The sequence below is a fragment of the Paramisgurnus dabryanus genome, chromosome 6, assembly GCF_030506205.2.
Source record: "Paramisgurnus dabryanus chromosome 6, PD_genome_1.1, whole genome shotgun sequence".
In the NCBI taxonomy this organism is placed as follows: Eukaryota; Metazoa; Chordata; class Actinopteri; order Cypriniformes; family Cobitidae; genus Paramisgurnus; species Paramisgurnus dabryanus.
This window is the reverse complement of record NC_133342.1, coordinates 28,977,168-28,994,192: the sequence shown is the minus strand read 5'-3', so window position 1 is coordinate 28,994,192 and position 17,025 is coordinate 28,977,168. Positions and strand designations below refer to the sequence as shown.

At 36.6% G+C, this 17,025-nt stretch overlaps 1 protein-coding gene across 2 annotated transcripts in view; it reads right to left on the bottom strand.

Annotated features, from left to right (window-relative positions):
• cacnb2b (calcium channel, voltage-dependent, beta 2b) overlaps positions 1-17,025 on the bottom strand; it is a 51,970-nt gene that overhangs the window by 23,291 nt on the left and 11,654 nt on the right. The window contains exon 1 of one of the 2 annotated variants that reach the window (XM_065276490.2): positions 5,505-5,811. The exons of the other annotated variant lie outside the window; for it this stretch is intronic. Coding sequence (XP_065132562.1) covers positions 5,505-5,522 — 18 coding nt within the window. The 5' untranslated portion in view covers positions 5,523-5,811. Of the gene's footprint in view, positions 1-5,504; positions 5,812-17,025 lie in introns of those variants that run through there. 2 annotated transcript variants of the gene reach the window in all.

Sequence of the window (17,025 nt, the reverse complement as noted above, 5' to 3'; positions counted from 1 at the left end):
AATTTATGTTTTAAGTGAATAAAATAGCTTATTTAATACAAATGTAAGGCTGCTGAAAGACATTGTACAAACATAAGACACAAACAAGTGATTAAACTAGTGGATTTTTGGTCCAGTGCTATTATGGTTTGAGAACTGGGCTGAAATCCAACATCCGCCTTTTGCAACCTGTGTGACTCCTGCTACTGCAACACAGAAGAACGTCGTAAACTTTGGGTCAGGTCCATTTAACAAGTCAGCATCTTTTATTTCTAAATTGGGAGCAAGATATTTAGCAAAACAACCTCTCTGAAAACAAAAGCACTAGACTTTCAGACAGAAGTCAAAGGAGAATGACATTAAATATATATGGCTTTTTAAATTGTGAGCTATGCAGTGGCTACTACAGAGGGCAAAATATGTAGATGTTGGATGCTCCGTACTTTCTTATTTAAAACTGTCTCCTAATCTAATTAAGACAGATTAAGACTTTCTAAGTGTTGCTAAATGAGCTCTAGCAGCACTCAACCACTCTGTATTCATTATAATTACAAATGTTACTGTTTGTACACGGTTAGAAAAAAGTCAAGCTGTCTCTGGGGCAGTACCCTTTCAAAATTGTCCTAATATTTACTACATGTACATGAGGTACCAATATGTACCTCTGAGGTACTAATATGTACTCATTATACACTATCATTTTAAAGATGTTCAAAAAAAGTGTACAAAATGTACAAAAAAGGTACATAACTGTAATTAGGGTTGTTTTAAACTTTTTTTAGTATACAACACTTGATGAACTTTTTGGTGTACAATATTATACCCTAAGGGGCCAGTCACACCAAAAGCGTTTATGGCAGTTGCAGGTGCCTTTTTTGAATGATATTCTATGGGCAGGGAGCGTTTGTGCGCTGTTTATGCGCGCTGAGCGCCTTGCGGTTTTTGCAATATTTGATTGACAAGACAGCTGACTCGGTGGTTGCTTAGCAATATAAAAAGCCGCGTCGCACTGCTCTTTTTTTAAAAAGGCAGTGCGTCGCGCCTTGCGTTTCGAAGCGTTTAAATCGTGGTTGGTGTGACTGGCCTCTTAGGACCTAAGGAACAATTTTGTAGCAGTACAATTTTAGGGGTAGAAAACAGAGTTAACTGTACTTTTAAAGGTACAGTAATGTAACAAAACAGGTACAGCACTGTATTATGTTTAGCAGAGGTGGGCATTTCTGGTCCTGGAGGGCCAATGTCCTGCAAAGTTTAGCTCCAACCCTAATCAAACACACCTGAATATAGACATTATATACGTAGACGCCTCATGACATGCTGGAATGCATCCAGCGTTGCTGGTTGGGTCTACTCACACACAACTATGCCTGTATTTTGTGCATTTTACGGTTGCAATAACCGGCACAGTATTGGTGCCAGATTGCATGATTACCTTTTACAAGTAAGATTGAACAATAAATTTGGTTTGGTTTTACCATTTATAATATTATGTCATCGTAACTAATGTTACATACGTGTGAAAATCCAGTAAAAATTAAATCAGTGAGTTGAGATTATTGTAGTTAAACGCCTTCCTCAGTGGAAATAAATATGCAGGAGGGGGCACATTAGGGACCGATCCAAGATGGCGAATGCACTGATACGTCAGCTCCAATAGGCAGTGTCAGTCTATAAGATGTCTACTTATATAATGTTTATAATCCTACAACCTTTGGCTAGGATTTTCAGGTGTGTTTGATTAGGGTTGAAGCTAAACTTTGCAGGGAAGTGGCCCTCCAGGACCAGGGGCCTCATTTATAAAATGCTTCGTAGAAACCATTTGATCTTACGATCATTTATCAAAAATGAGTAGGTGTAATTCATAAGCCGAATGTACGCTCAGAAAACGCGCATACCCCTTTCTTTCAGATGTGAAATTTATAAATAGCAAATGAACTTGAACTTTAAACGATGCCTAATTAATGCCACAGACATAAAAAAGAGGGCTTGTCAATGTTTAAACACAATTTCGAGCAGCAAGAATGGCTTATATTTCCAAAAACCTGCAGCAATCAGACAAGAAAAAGGGCGTACGTCTGCTCAGACCCTGACGTGGCGCTAAGCACTTTTCCACGTCAACTACAGTTTTTATAAATATGGACTTTGCCTTGGATTTTTGCGTACGCACACTTTACAATCAAATCTGCTTTATAAATGAGGCCCCTGGAATTCCTATCCCTGATGTTTAGTGTAGAGGGTATGCAACTTTTCCACGTGACCACGCCAGAGCTCGTCCTGTTGAGTGGCAAAACATTCAACAAAATGGTTGGTTTTCATAGCGGCTGCTGCGAAAATGCCAGTAACACGGACTTTTATCAGCTTAAATTGAATTTATACCTTTAAATGTCCCAAACATAACCTTAGGGTACACTCTCAGAAATAAAGGTACAAAACTGTACCTTTTATGTCACTGGGGCTGTACCCTTTCAAAAAGTACAGCTTTGCACCAAAGGATTTCATTTTAGTACCTCAGAAGTACATACTGGGACCAAAGAGAGCTTATTAGTACCTCACAAATACATATTAGTATTTCAAAGGTACATTTTGGTACTAAATGTTTACATATCTTTACCTAATGGTCCATACAATTAGCTTTTTAAAGGGTGCTTCCCCACTGACAGCTAGGGTACATATTTTGACTTTTTTCTAACAATGTAGGTCCTAAAGGTACGGTAATCTATCCAAAATTGTATTCTCTTTTGTATTGCTGTAAAGGTACCAAACGGAAACTTGAGGTACAGCCCCAGTGACTAAAAAGGTACAGTTTTGTACCTTTATTTCTGACAGTATAGGGGAGAACCAGGGCAAAAGTAACACAGGACGAAAGTAACAAAGAGATTTTTTCAGAGCCCTGACTACATTTGTATTCCAAACTATGACAGCATCTTTAGCACGCAACCCATTATTTTGTCAGCGTTTTGCACTGGTAGGTCCAGAAAGCTGTTTTTGACCATAATAAGGACATTTCTAAAGCAGTATTTTTTTTCTTATAACGCGTTGTGCTTCTCATTTCATGTGTTAAAGCAGTGGTTCTCAAACTGAGGGTCCGGGGCCCCCAGGGGGGCCGCGAGATGGTGCCAGGGGGGCCCCAGTTTAATGACATTAGTGCTGCACAATTAATCGCATCGCAATCGCAATCGCGATGTCAGCCTGTGCGATTATATGACAGCAAAATGTTGCAATTATATTAAATAAATAAATGTGTGGACTTTTAACACAAACTTTCTGATAACTGTTTGATGATTTTCCTTGCCGAAAAGAAAGAAAGAAAAACGAGCAAAAAAGGCAGTGCATGTGTGGCATGCACGTGTGTGGTGTGCGTCGTCACTTATACCAGAGGGAAGATGGATGCAGAGGAGGTTGACAGTGATCTGGTAGCTAAAAAAAAACTTTACGTCTGTTGTATGGTGGTATTTTGGATATAGGATTACTGACACTGAGCAGTTGCTACATCACGTGGCAATACGAAAACATTTCTAGTTTTACAAATACACATTTTAGCTAAACTGTGTGTGGATTTTCCTTAAAACCCATCAAGTTGACTCATGATACCATTTATTATAATCGCAATTGCACATCGCAATATTAGCATCAATAACCGCAATGGGAAAAATTTCCCAAATCGTGCAGCCCTAAATGACATTTTATAAAATACATTAATTTATCATGAATTATGTGTAATTAAACCTTAAAAAAAATAAGGCTACTAACCAACAGCACTACTTAATTTGTTTTGTTTAATTCAAATGTTAAATTTTAGAACAATTGTTTGTCATAAATTTACTTTGGGGGGCCGCGAAGGCATGCACCGTACACAAGGGGGGCCGCATGTGGAAAAAGTTTGAGAACCACTGTGTTAAAGTACTGATCAATCTAAAGGTTATTTAGTGCTCTAACACCCTAAAGTTTGCCTTCTCTGAGTTTTTCAAAATAAAAGTAGATCGGGTTTAAGTGGCAGGAGTTCCTGTCGAGACAAAAGTAACGCTTGTTACTTTTTCCCCGCTGCTAATACTGTTCCATTGAGTTTAAAATTTATATTATTCGAATCTGATTTAATTTAATTGTCATAGAACTTGTTAAAAAAATTCTCAACTATATAAGTTTGCACTGTCGGGTTGCTTTTTGATGAAACTGAAATTTAAAATGAAATGTGATTTAATTATTTCTGCAAAGATAAATGACAAAATACAGTATGTTTGCCATAACATTTTAACAAGGTATAGTGTAACGCAAAAATGTATCTTGTTCCATGGTGTTACTTTTGACCCTCCTGTGTGTTACTTTCGATAAGAAATTTAATAATAAATATCTTCATGGAACACAGTCTTTTCATAATATCTTAATGGTTTTTGCCATTAAAAATAATTTCGACCCATAAACTTTTATTATATTATATAATAATAATAATAATAATAATAATAATAATAATAATAATATATATATATATATATTATATAATATATTTATTACATTTTTGACTAATGCTACAAATATACACATGCTACTTAAGACTGGTTTTGTGGTCCAGGGTCACACGCACACGCACGCACGCACACACGCACACACACACTATATATATATAATATAGATAATACATATAATACGGTTAAACATTTTTGTATCTTACCTACAACTAAAACACACTGACAAATTAAATGTTGACCCAAACTACAGCCATGAACAGTACATCTCTCTTTCTCACTGTGGATCCTGGTCATGATTGCTTCTCTATAAGAAGATTAAGATGGCATGCGTCAATCCAGGATTTAGAGAGAAAGAGACAAATGCAAACTCCCCCGGTCAACAGATAATGTTACAGATAGAGAGTGTTTCAGGTGCAAAACAAGGACAGGCTCCAACTGTTTTATAATCTCCCTTGCATACCATACCAACAACAGTCAATAAAGCAAGGCTGCATAAAGAAGTTGTTCAAAATGCTTGGTCTTGCTTCATGTGTGGCTCCATTGATCAGAATGCTGGTCAACCATGTTTCTTGCCATGTTTCTCCAACAATGTTTTAAGTAAAAAACAATATATATTCATCTCTAGGCCAATTACATTACACAGTTATACCTCTTTAGATGTATCATGTATTAAGGATGTTTTGTAATTTTTTCTGGAAAACAACACATTAACGTCTCAAATGACAGGTCCAGTTTTATTTTTAAAACACCACACCTGTTCTATATTTAGATATCATTTGAGGATCAGCTGACTGTTGTAATCCTGACAATTGGAAAAGGATTATGTACAATACCACCACTGCTCAGCACAAACATTATCATCCAAATTCACTTTTGATATATTCTGTATAGGATCACTGCACTGATCCACAGACAGTATATCTAGTATATCGTCCATGGCACATAAAACCAATGATGCATAGCTGCTCAAGCTCACATGGATTACAGCAGAAATCAACAGATGGCACTCTCATCACTTCCGGACACACAAATAAACGCACATGCAGAAAAGAGACGTTTTACCTTTTTCTTGGGTGGCATGCCCACTTATTCGGTTCTCTTTTCGCCTCTCTTCCACGATTAAAAACTTTGAATAGCTGTCAGTTGGATGCTCTCACAGCAGAGATTGAGAAATATCCACATCGTAATCTCCTCTGTCCCAGGATAGGCAGCCAAGTTTTCAGATGAACCCTGAGCACGTGTTACGACATGTTTTCTGCATATGCAATGTATCATTTCACAACCATCAGGTTTATTTAATCCAGTATAGAATGTAAACGACGCAAACTGACAGTCTATCCATGAGAGATGCATGAGGACTGTGAGTGGATTTCACACTGAGGAGAGTTTGACACCCCCTCCTCCTCCTCCTCCTGCCTCGGTTTGAAGGGCTTATTTCACCGCGTGGCATCTGTTGATCTACGCAAGAGCTACAAACCTGCACAATTTGCAAGTGCTTTCTAGCATCAACTTGTAACGAATTATGTTTCCTTATATGGTTTGAGAAAAAGTTAAATATTAAAAGGTCATTTTATATGGATGAAACATTTACACACATTTATTTAAGTGAAGGTTGTTATGGGTAGGCCTAGTATATAACTGTAACCCAAATCCAGACTATCCGAAAGAGAATAAACTTTTCACATTTTTATAATTTTTTTAAATTAAAGGTGACATAGAATGATTGAACGGGGTATTTATCCTTGTTCTGTGATGTGACATGTAGACAAAAAAAAATTGTTTGGGTCTGTTATGCCTCCTAAAAACCTCTCTCAGATAGCTCTATTAGGGTGGGGGATTTTAAACAAGTGGTTTTGCACCTATTTGGCTCTCCCTACTGGCTTAACTTGCAATCTCATTACTGATTGGCTGACTTTGCTGCCACTCAAAAAATGTAGCCAATTATTTTAAAGTGGAGGGGCAGTGAGATGCCTGTGATGTCATAAGCATCCGTTTTTCAGATTGGGCTGTTTTCTGGCTGACATTTTTAAAAGAGGAATTTCTATGAGACTGAGATGTTTAGCATGTCTAGCACTTTTTGTATGTTCGTGAATGCGGGTAGACTACCATTATTCAACAAAGACAAGGTAAAAATGGTTTTTCATTCTCTGTCCCCTTTAAAAAAGACGGGAAGGCAGACAAGCAGATAGACAAATACTAGAGATAGATTATACTCTAAAACAGTGGTCTGCCTGCAGGCAGCAGGTTGCCCACACAGAGTCTGTGAGTTGCCCGCCAAAGTACATTCTATAAATAACCTCAATTTGAATATTTGATTTATAAAAAATACATAACAATTATTACATACATTACATTATTGTATTAAAAATACAGTACATTCAGTGTTTGGATATTTCTGCTGTATATCCTCCATATACTGGCTAAGATAAAACTTGCCATACCTTTGATAAGTCAGATTAGATACTCTGCATGGGGACAACAGATGGAATGAGTGTTTCTATTAGGACACATAAATCCCCAGTTTATTCGTGCCCAGGGAAACAGATACAGCTTTAGAGAAAAGTTACATAAGAGCCAATGGAGCAGAGCCACAGCCATGGATTCTGCAGGAGAAACTGAAACACTGTGTGCTAACAAGACATTGGTATGATTGTTTTAAGACATCTCTTAAGGCGAAATGTTAAATGCTCTCTCATTTGTTTTAAAAATGTCTGTTAAATGAATAAATGTAAAACAATTTGTTGAGTGTTTTAGATAATTTAATTTACTGTACTCTTTGGAGCGGTTTCCTGGCCAGCGCTTATCCTAGTTTTAGACTAAAATGCATATTTATTTAAAAACATCTTGCAAGTGCCATTGTTTTGTCTCAATATACAGTATTGTTTTAATGTATGTTTGTAAACGTGGCAGAATAAAGCTGTAATAATAAGGATGGTAATAAAAATAAGTAGATCTGGGCAAAAAAATATATTTTTTTTTAAACGTGGTCGATTCAAAATCGATTCTCAGAGGCCACAAATCAATTTTATTTATTTATTTTTTTTTAGATTTATATCCGCAGACATTGAACGTAAGATTAATGTTAATGTAATTACTAGTCTTCTCCACTAAATCTCACCCTCTTTTTTTGCCTTGCGTGATGTTACCAAGGAGTGACTGTCATTCATTCGTTCAGTGCTTAAAGAGTAACTAAACCCTTAACCAACTTTTTTTTAGTTAATGATCTGTAAGAATGATGCTTTATTAGTGCTGTTCATTGATTTTAGTATTTTTTTTGACATTTGGATATAAAGTGTTTCAATACTGCAATATATGGTGTAAAAACTGCCCTCTTCAGGTTGAACGGTGGCTACTGCAGTTGAATTTTCCCATTGGATGTTGGGTCCAAAAAATGACTTGTGATGTAAGCAGGTTCAAGCTCACCACGCCCTTGTTACGATCTCACCACACATTTGTACGAGCTTAGTTCGTCCCCTCTATCTCCGTTGGGATCTGCCCACTTTTCTTGCATTTTTCAAATATTGCCAGTGGGTGGAGTCAGGCTCTGACCAGGGGTTTAGTTACCCTTTAAAATTTTGGTTTTAGGCGTTTCGTCGACGTTGATGCCACCTTTACAAATGGGCCACCTGTAAACTTATGTTCACTGTTCTTTTTAATAAATATAGTATTTGTATTAAATCTTTATTCATTGAGTTGAATCGAGTATAAAAATTGGCCCGAGAATGAGAATCGAAAACCGAACCGAGAATCGAAATTGAACCGATCTGATAGCTTTTGAATCGAGACCGAATCGATCTGGAACATCTGAATCGATACCCAGCAATAAAAATAAGGATGACTTTAGGCCGCCATCACACCATTGCTTATGACTCTGCTATATAGAAAACAGCATTATTATCAGAGGGGCAAGCGACTTATATTTGCATTGTCATGTACAGTTTTAAAGTAACACTTTACTATTGGTGAAATTCTTAAAACCTCTTCTATTTTTGTTTGGTCGTATAAAATATATTCTTGACTAACTGATCCCTGCTTTTCACTCATCTTAAATGTTTTAATTTAAGATTTTGATGCAGTTTTTTATCATATCTAAATCTTAACCACACACATCTGATTTATTATCAACATGGGGACGCTCCATAGACGTAATGGTTTTTATACTGGACAAACTGTATATGTAATCCCCTTTTCCTAACCCTAAACCTAACTCTCAGAGGAAACATTTAGGATTTATACAAAATAAAAAGATTCATAAGCATCTTTACACATGGAGACATAATAAGTCCCAACAAGAAACTTGTATATGTACACACACACACACACACACACACACACACACACATAAATACAAATATACAAATATACATATATAAATATTATATATTTGTAGAATAAGAGGCATGGTTTGGATTACACATTTCATAAACTCATAAATCTCTCTCTCTCTCTCTCTCTCTCTCTCTCTCTCTCTCTCTCTCTCTCTAAGCTTCTTACAGAGGGGTGTGTGCTGTGTAAAGCCATGCACACTAATACACCGCTCAGAAAGGCAAAACTATACATGCACGCAGTGATGGAGTTTCAGGCTCAGCATCTCTCCTGGTTCATCTCTTCAGGCTTACACATATACAAACACAGCCAGCTCGAAGACAAACATCTGTCTGACCTTATCATCGTGCCAGAACTGATCAGCCTTTCACTGTGAGACTGGAAACTTTGACCACTTTGGTCCTCTAATCAGAACTTAATAAGAAGTTAGGAAATTCAAAATAAGAGCATCACTGAGCTTAATAATAAGTATTAAACTTGGTCCAATACTAATCATAAAAATGTAACTTTTCTTGTATTATTATTATTTTTTTAATTATATGTTGTTTTTTGTTGGATGTCTCATTTGTTTTTCTGCAAGAGTTTATTGTTTAGTCAAGCTATGATATGCTTCTATAAACCTCAAACCACTTTGGCAAGATCCCTGTGCTGATAAAGTCAAGCTTAATTGCACAACAGCTTATATTGTATGGTGTGCTGACTGTGCTCCCATCATTAAATCATTTATAAGGTGCAAATAAAATGGCCCTATATAAACAAATCTGACAGTCACATCATTCTAACAACAAACCAGCACAACTGTCAATAGCGTTGGACTGTGGAGAGCTTATTGAAATGTCCATGCACTCCTTAATAACAATTACTCAGCAACAAACGTACAATCCAACAAACAATAAGAACGCCGACCTTTTAGTTAGCTTTTAGGATAAACAGTACTCACCCAAGAGACATTTTTATTCTTAAGAGTTCTGGGCATTTTCTGCTGAATTTAGGAAATCCAGTTGCCCTCAAGATCCACCGTTGGATGTAAAATCCATTACCTCTGAGGTCTTTGGCCCATTAGAACTGATGTTTAGTCGCGATCAAAACAAGCCACAACAAACTACAACATGATGTATAAAGCAAATCACATGACCGGTGCATGATGAAAAGCAAAATGTTTTTTCTATATCATTTTCTATCGCTTTAGCCCTTCTGACTGCCAGAGCATTAAAATTTTGCATGAATATGCAATGCAACATCTGGACGATGCTCCGCCCCACAGTGCTGGAGGCTGGAACTCATGTACGGCCAATCCTGCCCGTCCAACAGCTGGAAGAGGAGATTTAAAATGATAGAAAGAATAAGGTGGAGCACAGGGCACGTCCTGTTCAGTGCTGTCAGACAGATTGTATATCTCGCTAGAACAGGATGAGCAATGCTCATAATCCTTTAGCACTGTTCAAACACTACCTGACCTGTGTTCTGCCAAACAGCACAAAATATGGTCTTTACATGTGCTTTCCCAACCATGACCCAATACCAACCTTTGTTGTAATTATAATATTGTGTATCCAAAGGTTTTTGTATTATTATATATTTTAGCCAAGGGTTTCGCACATATGTTATGACATTAAGAGGTTCTGGCAAACGATTATAAGGCAGATCTATCGGATGGATGGAGGTTTAAATGTGGACAAAATCCATCTACTCGATTTGGAAAATGAAAAGTTAATATGTGAGCCTGTAAAATGTGACTTTTGGAGGCATCTGCAGAATACAGTCAGGTAGTTGCCAAAGAATTGACAGTTAAACATGGCTGAAGCTTAAACTTTTATGGTGACTCCTTTTAGTTCCTTAATTCAAAATCTTTTCAGCATCGCCTTTAATGTAGCACACGATTACTTACATGAAACTATAAAAGTCTCATTATTGAAAAAATATGAATCCATCATGAAAAGCTTGTCTTGTTAGGGGACATAATCACCATAAACAGTTAAAAACAATCCTCGGAGTGAGAGAAACAGCTGGTTTATCAAATATAATAGAATTGCATTGCTGACCCTTTATATAATATTGTGCATGTAAATGCCAGCAATTGGCATTAACAGTCATCTGTTATCATCGTGTCCTCTGTATCCTGGCAGGTTCCTGACATAGTAGGTTGATATGCCACTGTCAATAGGCAACCAACGTTTCATTTAAATTAAGTTCAATTATCTTCTAAAAGTGGAATTTTGTTTGGAAGAAAATAAAATGGAAGCCTATTTTTAACCCTTGTCAGGTTGAGCTGCAAGTCAATTGAGGATTTCCATTTAATGTTTTCTTTAACAATCTATTACTGAATAAATCAGCTTCTTCTTCACAAGCACACTTATATAATTGAACAATTTAAAAGGGACATATCATGAAAATCTGACTTTTTCCATGTTTAAGTGCTATAATTGAGTCCCCAGTGCTTCTATCAACCTTAAATTGTGACCAAGATCAACCCAGTAACTTAGTTTTGGTAAACCATTTTCTGCAAGCATGTGAAATTTAAAATTTTGCTCCCCTTGTGATGTCAGAAAGGGATGTTATTATAATAATACCGCCCCTTAACCTGCAACTATCAAACCACAGCATTGATATTTAGTGTAGAGAGCGAGAGTTTCAATTACAACAGACCACCATTATGGCGATTAGCGTTTGAATTTCATCAGCTCATTTGCATTTTAAAGGCCACACCCAAAAATGGCACATTTTTGCTCACACCTACAAAGTGGCAATTTTAACATGCTATAATGAATGATATAGTATTTTGAGCTAAAACTTTACATATGTACTCTGGGGACAACAAAGATTTATTTTATATTTTTTTACGAGTTCGCATTAACATGTAATTGATAGGGAATAAAATAAAGCATATTTGGCATGCTGTCCGAGGAGAGGGCTCCGAGCTCGGAATTTTAGCCCAAACCCAGAGTACTCCCCCCTCTTTAACTGAGATAAATAAAACTAGATGAGGAGGATGGATGCTGCAAAAAATCTGTCATGGGACAGAGGTGAGGGACTGCTATTTATAGGCACCTCTTCGCGCTAATTTGTTGGATCACATGATTAGTTAAATAAACTTCATTTAAAAAATTCTTGTAAAATGTCCCCTTTATACTAAGTTTTTAAGTGCTATAAATGGGTCCACAGTGCTTCTATCAACCTAAAAAACTGTGAAAAAGATAAACCCAGTAAGTAGTAAATATAGGCTACATACTGTCACATAAAAATGATTGATGGTGCCCTTTGACCTTAGGGAGGGGGCTGACCTTTTGACCTGCGAGGGAGGGGTGACCTTTTGACCTTAAATTGATTGATGGTGACCTTTGACCTTAGGGAGGTGCTGACCTTTGACCGGACCACCCACGTCGTGAACCTTTGACCTCCGGGGAGGGGCTAACCTTTGACCGGACCTCCCACGTCGTGAACTTTTGACCGGGGCCACCCACGTCGCGATGAACTTTTGAACCGACCGCCCACGTCACGTTGAACTTTTAACCGGACCGCCCACATCACGTTGACATGTTTACGTCTGGGGTTATCTCCGGGGCGCGTTAAATCATGTCCTCCTACGATAAAACACTAAAAACAGTGTTTACACAAGTGGTCTTCATTAAAACACATTCCATGCTCCCATCATAATTTATATAAGGTGGGGGCATAATATGTATAATAAAAGCCAGGGAAATCAGAGTTACGACAATCACAAACATGGATTGGCCATGCAGCTCACGCGGTACTCCGGTGAGTGAATGGTGAAATAGCATGGAGCATCTAGCTACGGCGACGAAAAAATTTAACTTTTAACATGCATTGAAATTTTAACATGCACCTTTTTAGAATGCGTGACATCGTTATAATCTGCCATGCTGGCATTGAAATATTGTGAAATCCTCTCATTGATTAGTTTCATTAAACACAATTTTTTATGTGAAATGATCAAAGAAATTAAGTGTTCTTTCTTTTCTTTTAAACGTCATCCTGGCTTATAAGGCTATATTCATGGTGAGAATAAACTGTAATTATATAAAGTAAGATTAGAAAAGATGTTTAAAATGAACTTTCTCTAATAATCTTAGCACTATGTATGGATACGACTGATTAAAAAACATGTTCAAAAGTATCAACATAATAAAAAAGGTTTCTCACAGCGGCAGATGAAATATAATCTAAAAGAATAAAGAACAATGAATTCTGTCAAGATGAACATTTTGTAGGATTTTCTCTAGAGAGTAAAAATTGATGTGTAATTTTTAAATGTCCTATTCTGCATTTTGTATAGATGAACTGATTTTCAAAACAGAAGTTATGTTTTTTTTTCAAATAAACTGTTCAATACAAAGATAAGGTCTTCTGCCACTTACACAGATCGTAGTCCTTAAAGTTGCATTCCTGAGAGATGCTTCCACTCCGAATCATAAATCGTTTTGGCAGCGCCCGTGTGAGGGCCGAGATATTTTGTTTTTTAACTCGTAAAGCATGTCCAGTCCTCCTGCGATAGCAGGACAGTGTTTATACAAGGGGTCTGCATTAATGCAGCTTGCGTTGCTTTCATCATATTAATAAGTACAGCATAAGTAAAGACAAAAAGACACTTATTACAAAACATTACCAGTCTAAAAACTGAGACTTTTAACTTTAGGTTATTAGTATATTAGGTTTAGTATAGTTTTCAGACTTTCAGAAAGAACTCATCAACTTAAAGAATAAAGCACTTATCAATTACATTTATTTTAATCTCAAAAACTCAAGTTTACGTCTAGTATTTATTATTGCACCTGAAATACAAGTACCTGAGACATGCTCACACTCCTTAGCCAAAACACTAAAACTTTTAGTGCTTTTGTATTTAATATAATATTTAACAATATTTGACAAATTACTCCATACAAGACAATCAAATTATATACATTCAATGAACACAACATACAAAGTCTAACTTCATCACATGCTTTGATGCACTCATTTCTCTGTCTCTGTTGTTCTCAGTTATCAGCTGTCGGCTATGTAAACTGTGTTTTTTATATTGTGTATTAAACTCACACTACTCTTTACCCAGAATAACATGTACTTCTTCCGTGGTGACAAAGCGAGGTACATGATTTCTTCAATTTATATAAACACAAGTAAACTTTTTATTGACAAATAATCAAATAAAATAGTAAGTCTAAAGACATAGGCTAACTGATGATCCTTACATATGAAATACCCGCACAAAATCATCTAGGTATATTCTTAAAGCGACGTTGGTTTTATTACACCATAATATAAGAATAATAAATCAGTATATACTATAAAGATTCACTTTGCTATCATTTCCAACTAGTGTTGATTTATTGTGTTGTACTCAAAACATCTGAACTTCAGTCAGCTTTTTGGGGGGCTGAGCATTAATTTACTTTTTAAAGATTCCAACATCTAGTTGATTTTTAACCCTTACCTATACATGTTGCTTGGCTCACTGTAAACCCGGCATGTTTACCGTTATGTTTACCTTTAAATGACAGAGAATATAATAGCACTTACCCCATAAAAACAAAAAATGTCATCACAGAAAACAGTAACAAACCATCTGGTAAATCGAGTGTTGTAGAACAACGAGTGAAATCTATGTGTTAGTTCAGATTAAAAATACCTCGCTTTATTATATACAGCTCCACAAGGCAAAACAAAGATCTCACGTAGTCCATCATGTTACACCGGCAGTTTGATTATTGTGACCACCGTGTCCTAGTGCACTAGGGGCATTATGGGAAATGTAGTCATTTTCACAAGGCGAATCGAACGGTGTATATGTTAAAGGTGCATTGTGTTACTTTTAAAAAAGACAAAAATGCTAAATAATATACATATCTATATTATCAGTGGTGTATAAGGACCTTACATAATGAACTGAATTGTTTTTATTACCTTAGAACGAGCAATTTTCATGGAAGTCACCGTCATATACAGTAGCCCTAATCGTACAAACTGCTCTACAGAGCATGCTTCTTCCCTACGTTGTCTCAGACGATGACATGTTTGTCGTGCGACAGCTACCATATGGGTTTTAAAATTGAAGTCTTTTGCAATTTACAATCTCACCACTAGATAACGCTAAATTCTACACACACCACCACGTTTCCAAGATGCATTACGATCTAAGCCATCGCACTGGGAGAGAGAGTACATCATGAGACATATTATTTACCATTTTATTTGTTGTTGTTGACACAATTTAATGTAAAGTCTAAGATTTTATTAATTTATAAAAAATAACATCTTAAAGATAACTATTAGGACTGAAACTAAAAACCAGCGTATTAGCTGTGTACATCATGAAACTGATTTTATTTAATGTGTTTTACAAGTTAAGAAAAATTGAAGAGTTCCACATAAGAAGCAAGAAATCCTTTTCCTACGGGTGTGTAGAGCGAAGAGGATAATAGAGAAAATAAAGAAAAATATGTTTTACCATGAAAGACCTTTCTTACTGACACTTTAATATTCTATAGCTTCATGACTCACACCGCTGACTACGTGATGGGGGGGCGTGCGAATTGCTGTGTTTAGAAGGGACGGGTCAGGATTTATAGGTTTCAAATCAGAGCCTGAAACTTGGAGCTCTCACACCTCAGATACGACGCTCTGGCATGTTCGTATAGCAGCATATTTGAAGGCTACTTTCAGGAATTCTCCAGTAAATTGTTTAAAGCAAAGTTTTTAACACGGTATAACTCAACTGTGCAGGATTCAAGGAGTTGGAGACGCTATTTTTGAGGATGCTGCAAGGACGACCGGAAGCTTAACAAAATCAGGGAGAGACTTGTGGACGAACATTGTGTAAAGTTGTCTACGACACTGGATTCTTGAAAAGAGAGCACAAATGTCACTTGAGCGTGATCACAAACGCAAGACGGCGCACGTGTGCGGTCCTCCGGTTTTTAAAGAAATGCTTTCAGAACACTACAGGAGCGCGCTTGTTAATCTTTTGTGTGCGGTAATATCTGCAGACGCGGATGTGTGCTTGCCGCAAAATGACTGCAAAACTGATGCCGAGCGTGTAACCAACCTCAAGAAAAAAAGAGATGTCGTAAAAAATCTGGACAAGTCTTTTGATAAGATGGTTCAAGTGTCTGTTAACGCCGATGAACCGATCAATGTGTTCATCAAAAAAGCCCTGAATGCTATGTATGAATGTAATGATGAGGAGTTTGGCATTGCTGACATCCTCCTCATGTCTGCATATGTAATAGATGTATGTGTTGCCGTAGCGACAAAGAAAGACCAAATCAATGTGCGTGAAATTGTTGAAATTGCTGTTGACTTTATAATCGACAAAGGTCTTGGCGCATGCACAGACTTTCTATTGTATCTAGACAACATCATAACCTTTGGTGATGATTGAAAACAATGCGAGTTCCTGGGACACATCGTACACCTGAAAACACATTCACTTTTTCACGACCTACCTTTAAACATTTGAACATGGTCTTTTAATTTTTCTTTACATTCTTTCCACCTATAGGCTGCTTATTTGATAAGTACTGGTTTTAGCTCTTAGAAAGTTTCTGATAAATGTCTGTGTGAAATGTTACCACTACATTCGGTCATTTGGACATTTAGACATCTTGTTCATACAAAGTGCGACACTTGTTATGTTATGTAAAAATAAAAGTGACTTGCATCAGTATGAAAAGCTAAATCCCCATGCATGACCTGATACAAATTTGGTGATTTTGTTATTTAGTGATTTTTACATAGACACGCCAGTTACTTTGCATAAACTATATAACTCTATGAAACTTGTGCTTCAATAACTGAATCACCATTTCAAAACTTATCAGGACCATTTTAAGCACATTACAACATACATTCATTTATTTACCATGCGTAAAACATGCGTAGTTGCAACACTACCATTCAGTTAGACTTTACATTTCTAGACTGTGTTTTTTCTCAAAGGTTGCTTATATTTACAGACAACACACTACACCCAAGTGTATCTTAACAATGGCAAACAGGAATAACAACGTTTGCAAACAAGTGTAGTTAAGCACTTTGATTTTTGACATGATTCAAAGAAAGCAACAGTGAATCATCAAAACGTTGCTAGTTTTTTAGCTTCCGAAAGTTTACATTTTTACTTGCAAACAAACCAGGAACATTATTCATCTGAACACTTTCACCAAACCTATGTCTTTGTTGTATTTATTTAGACAATCTTTTGTTTTCATAGTTTTGATCTGCTCGTGTTAAATTTCTT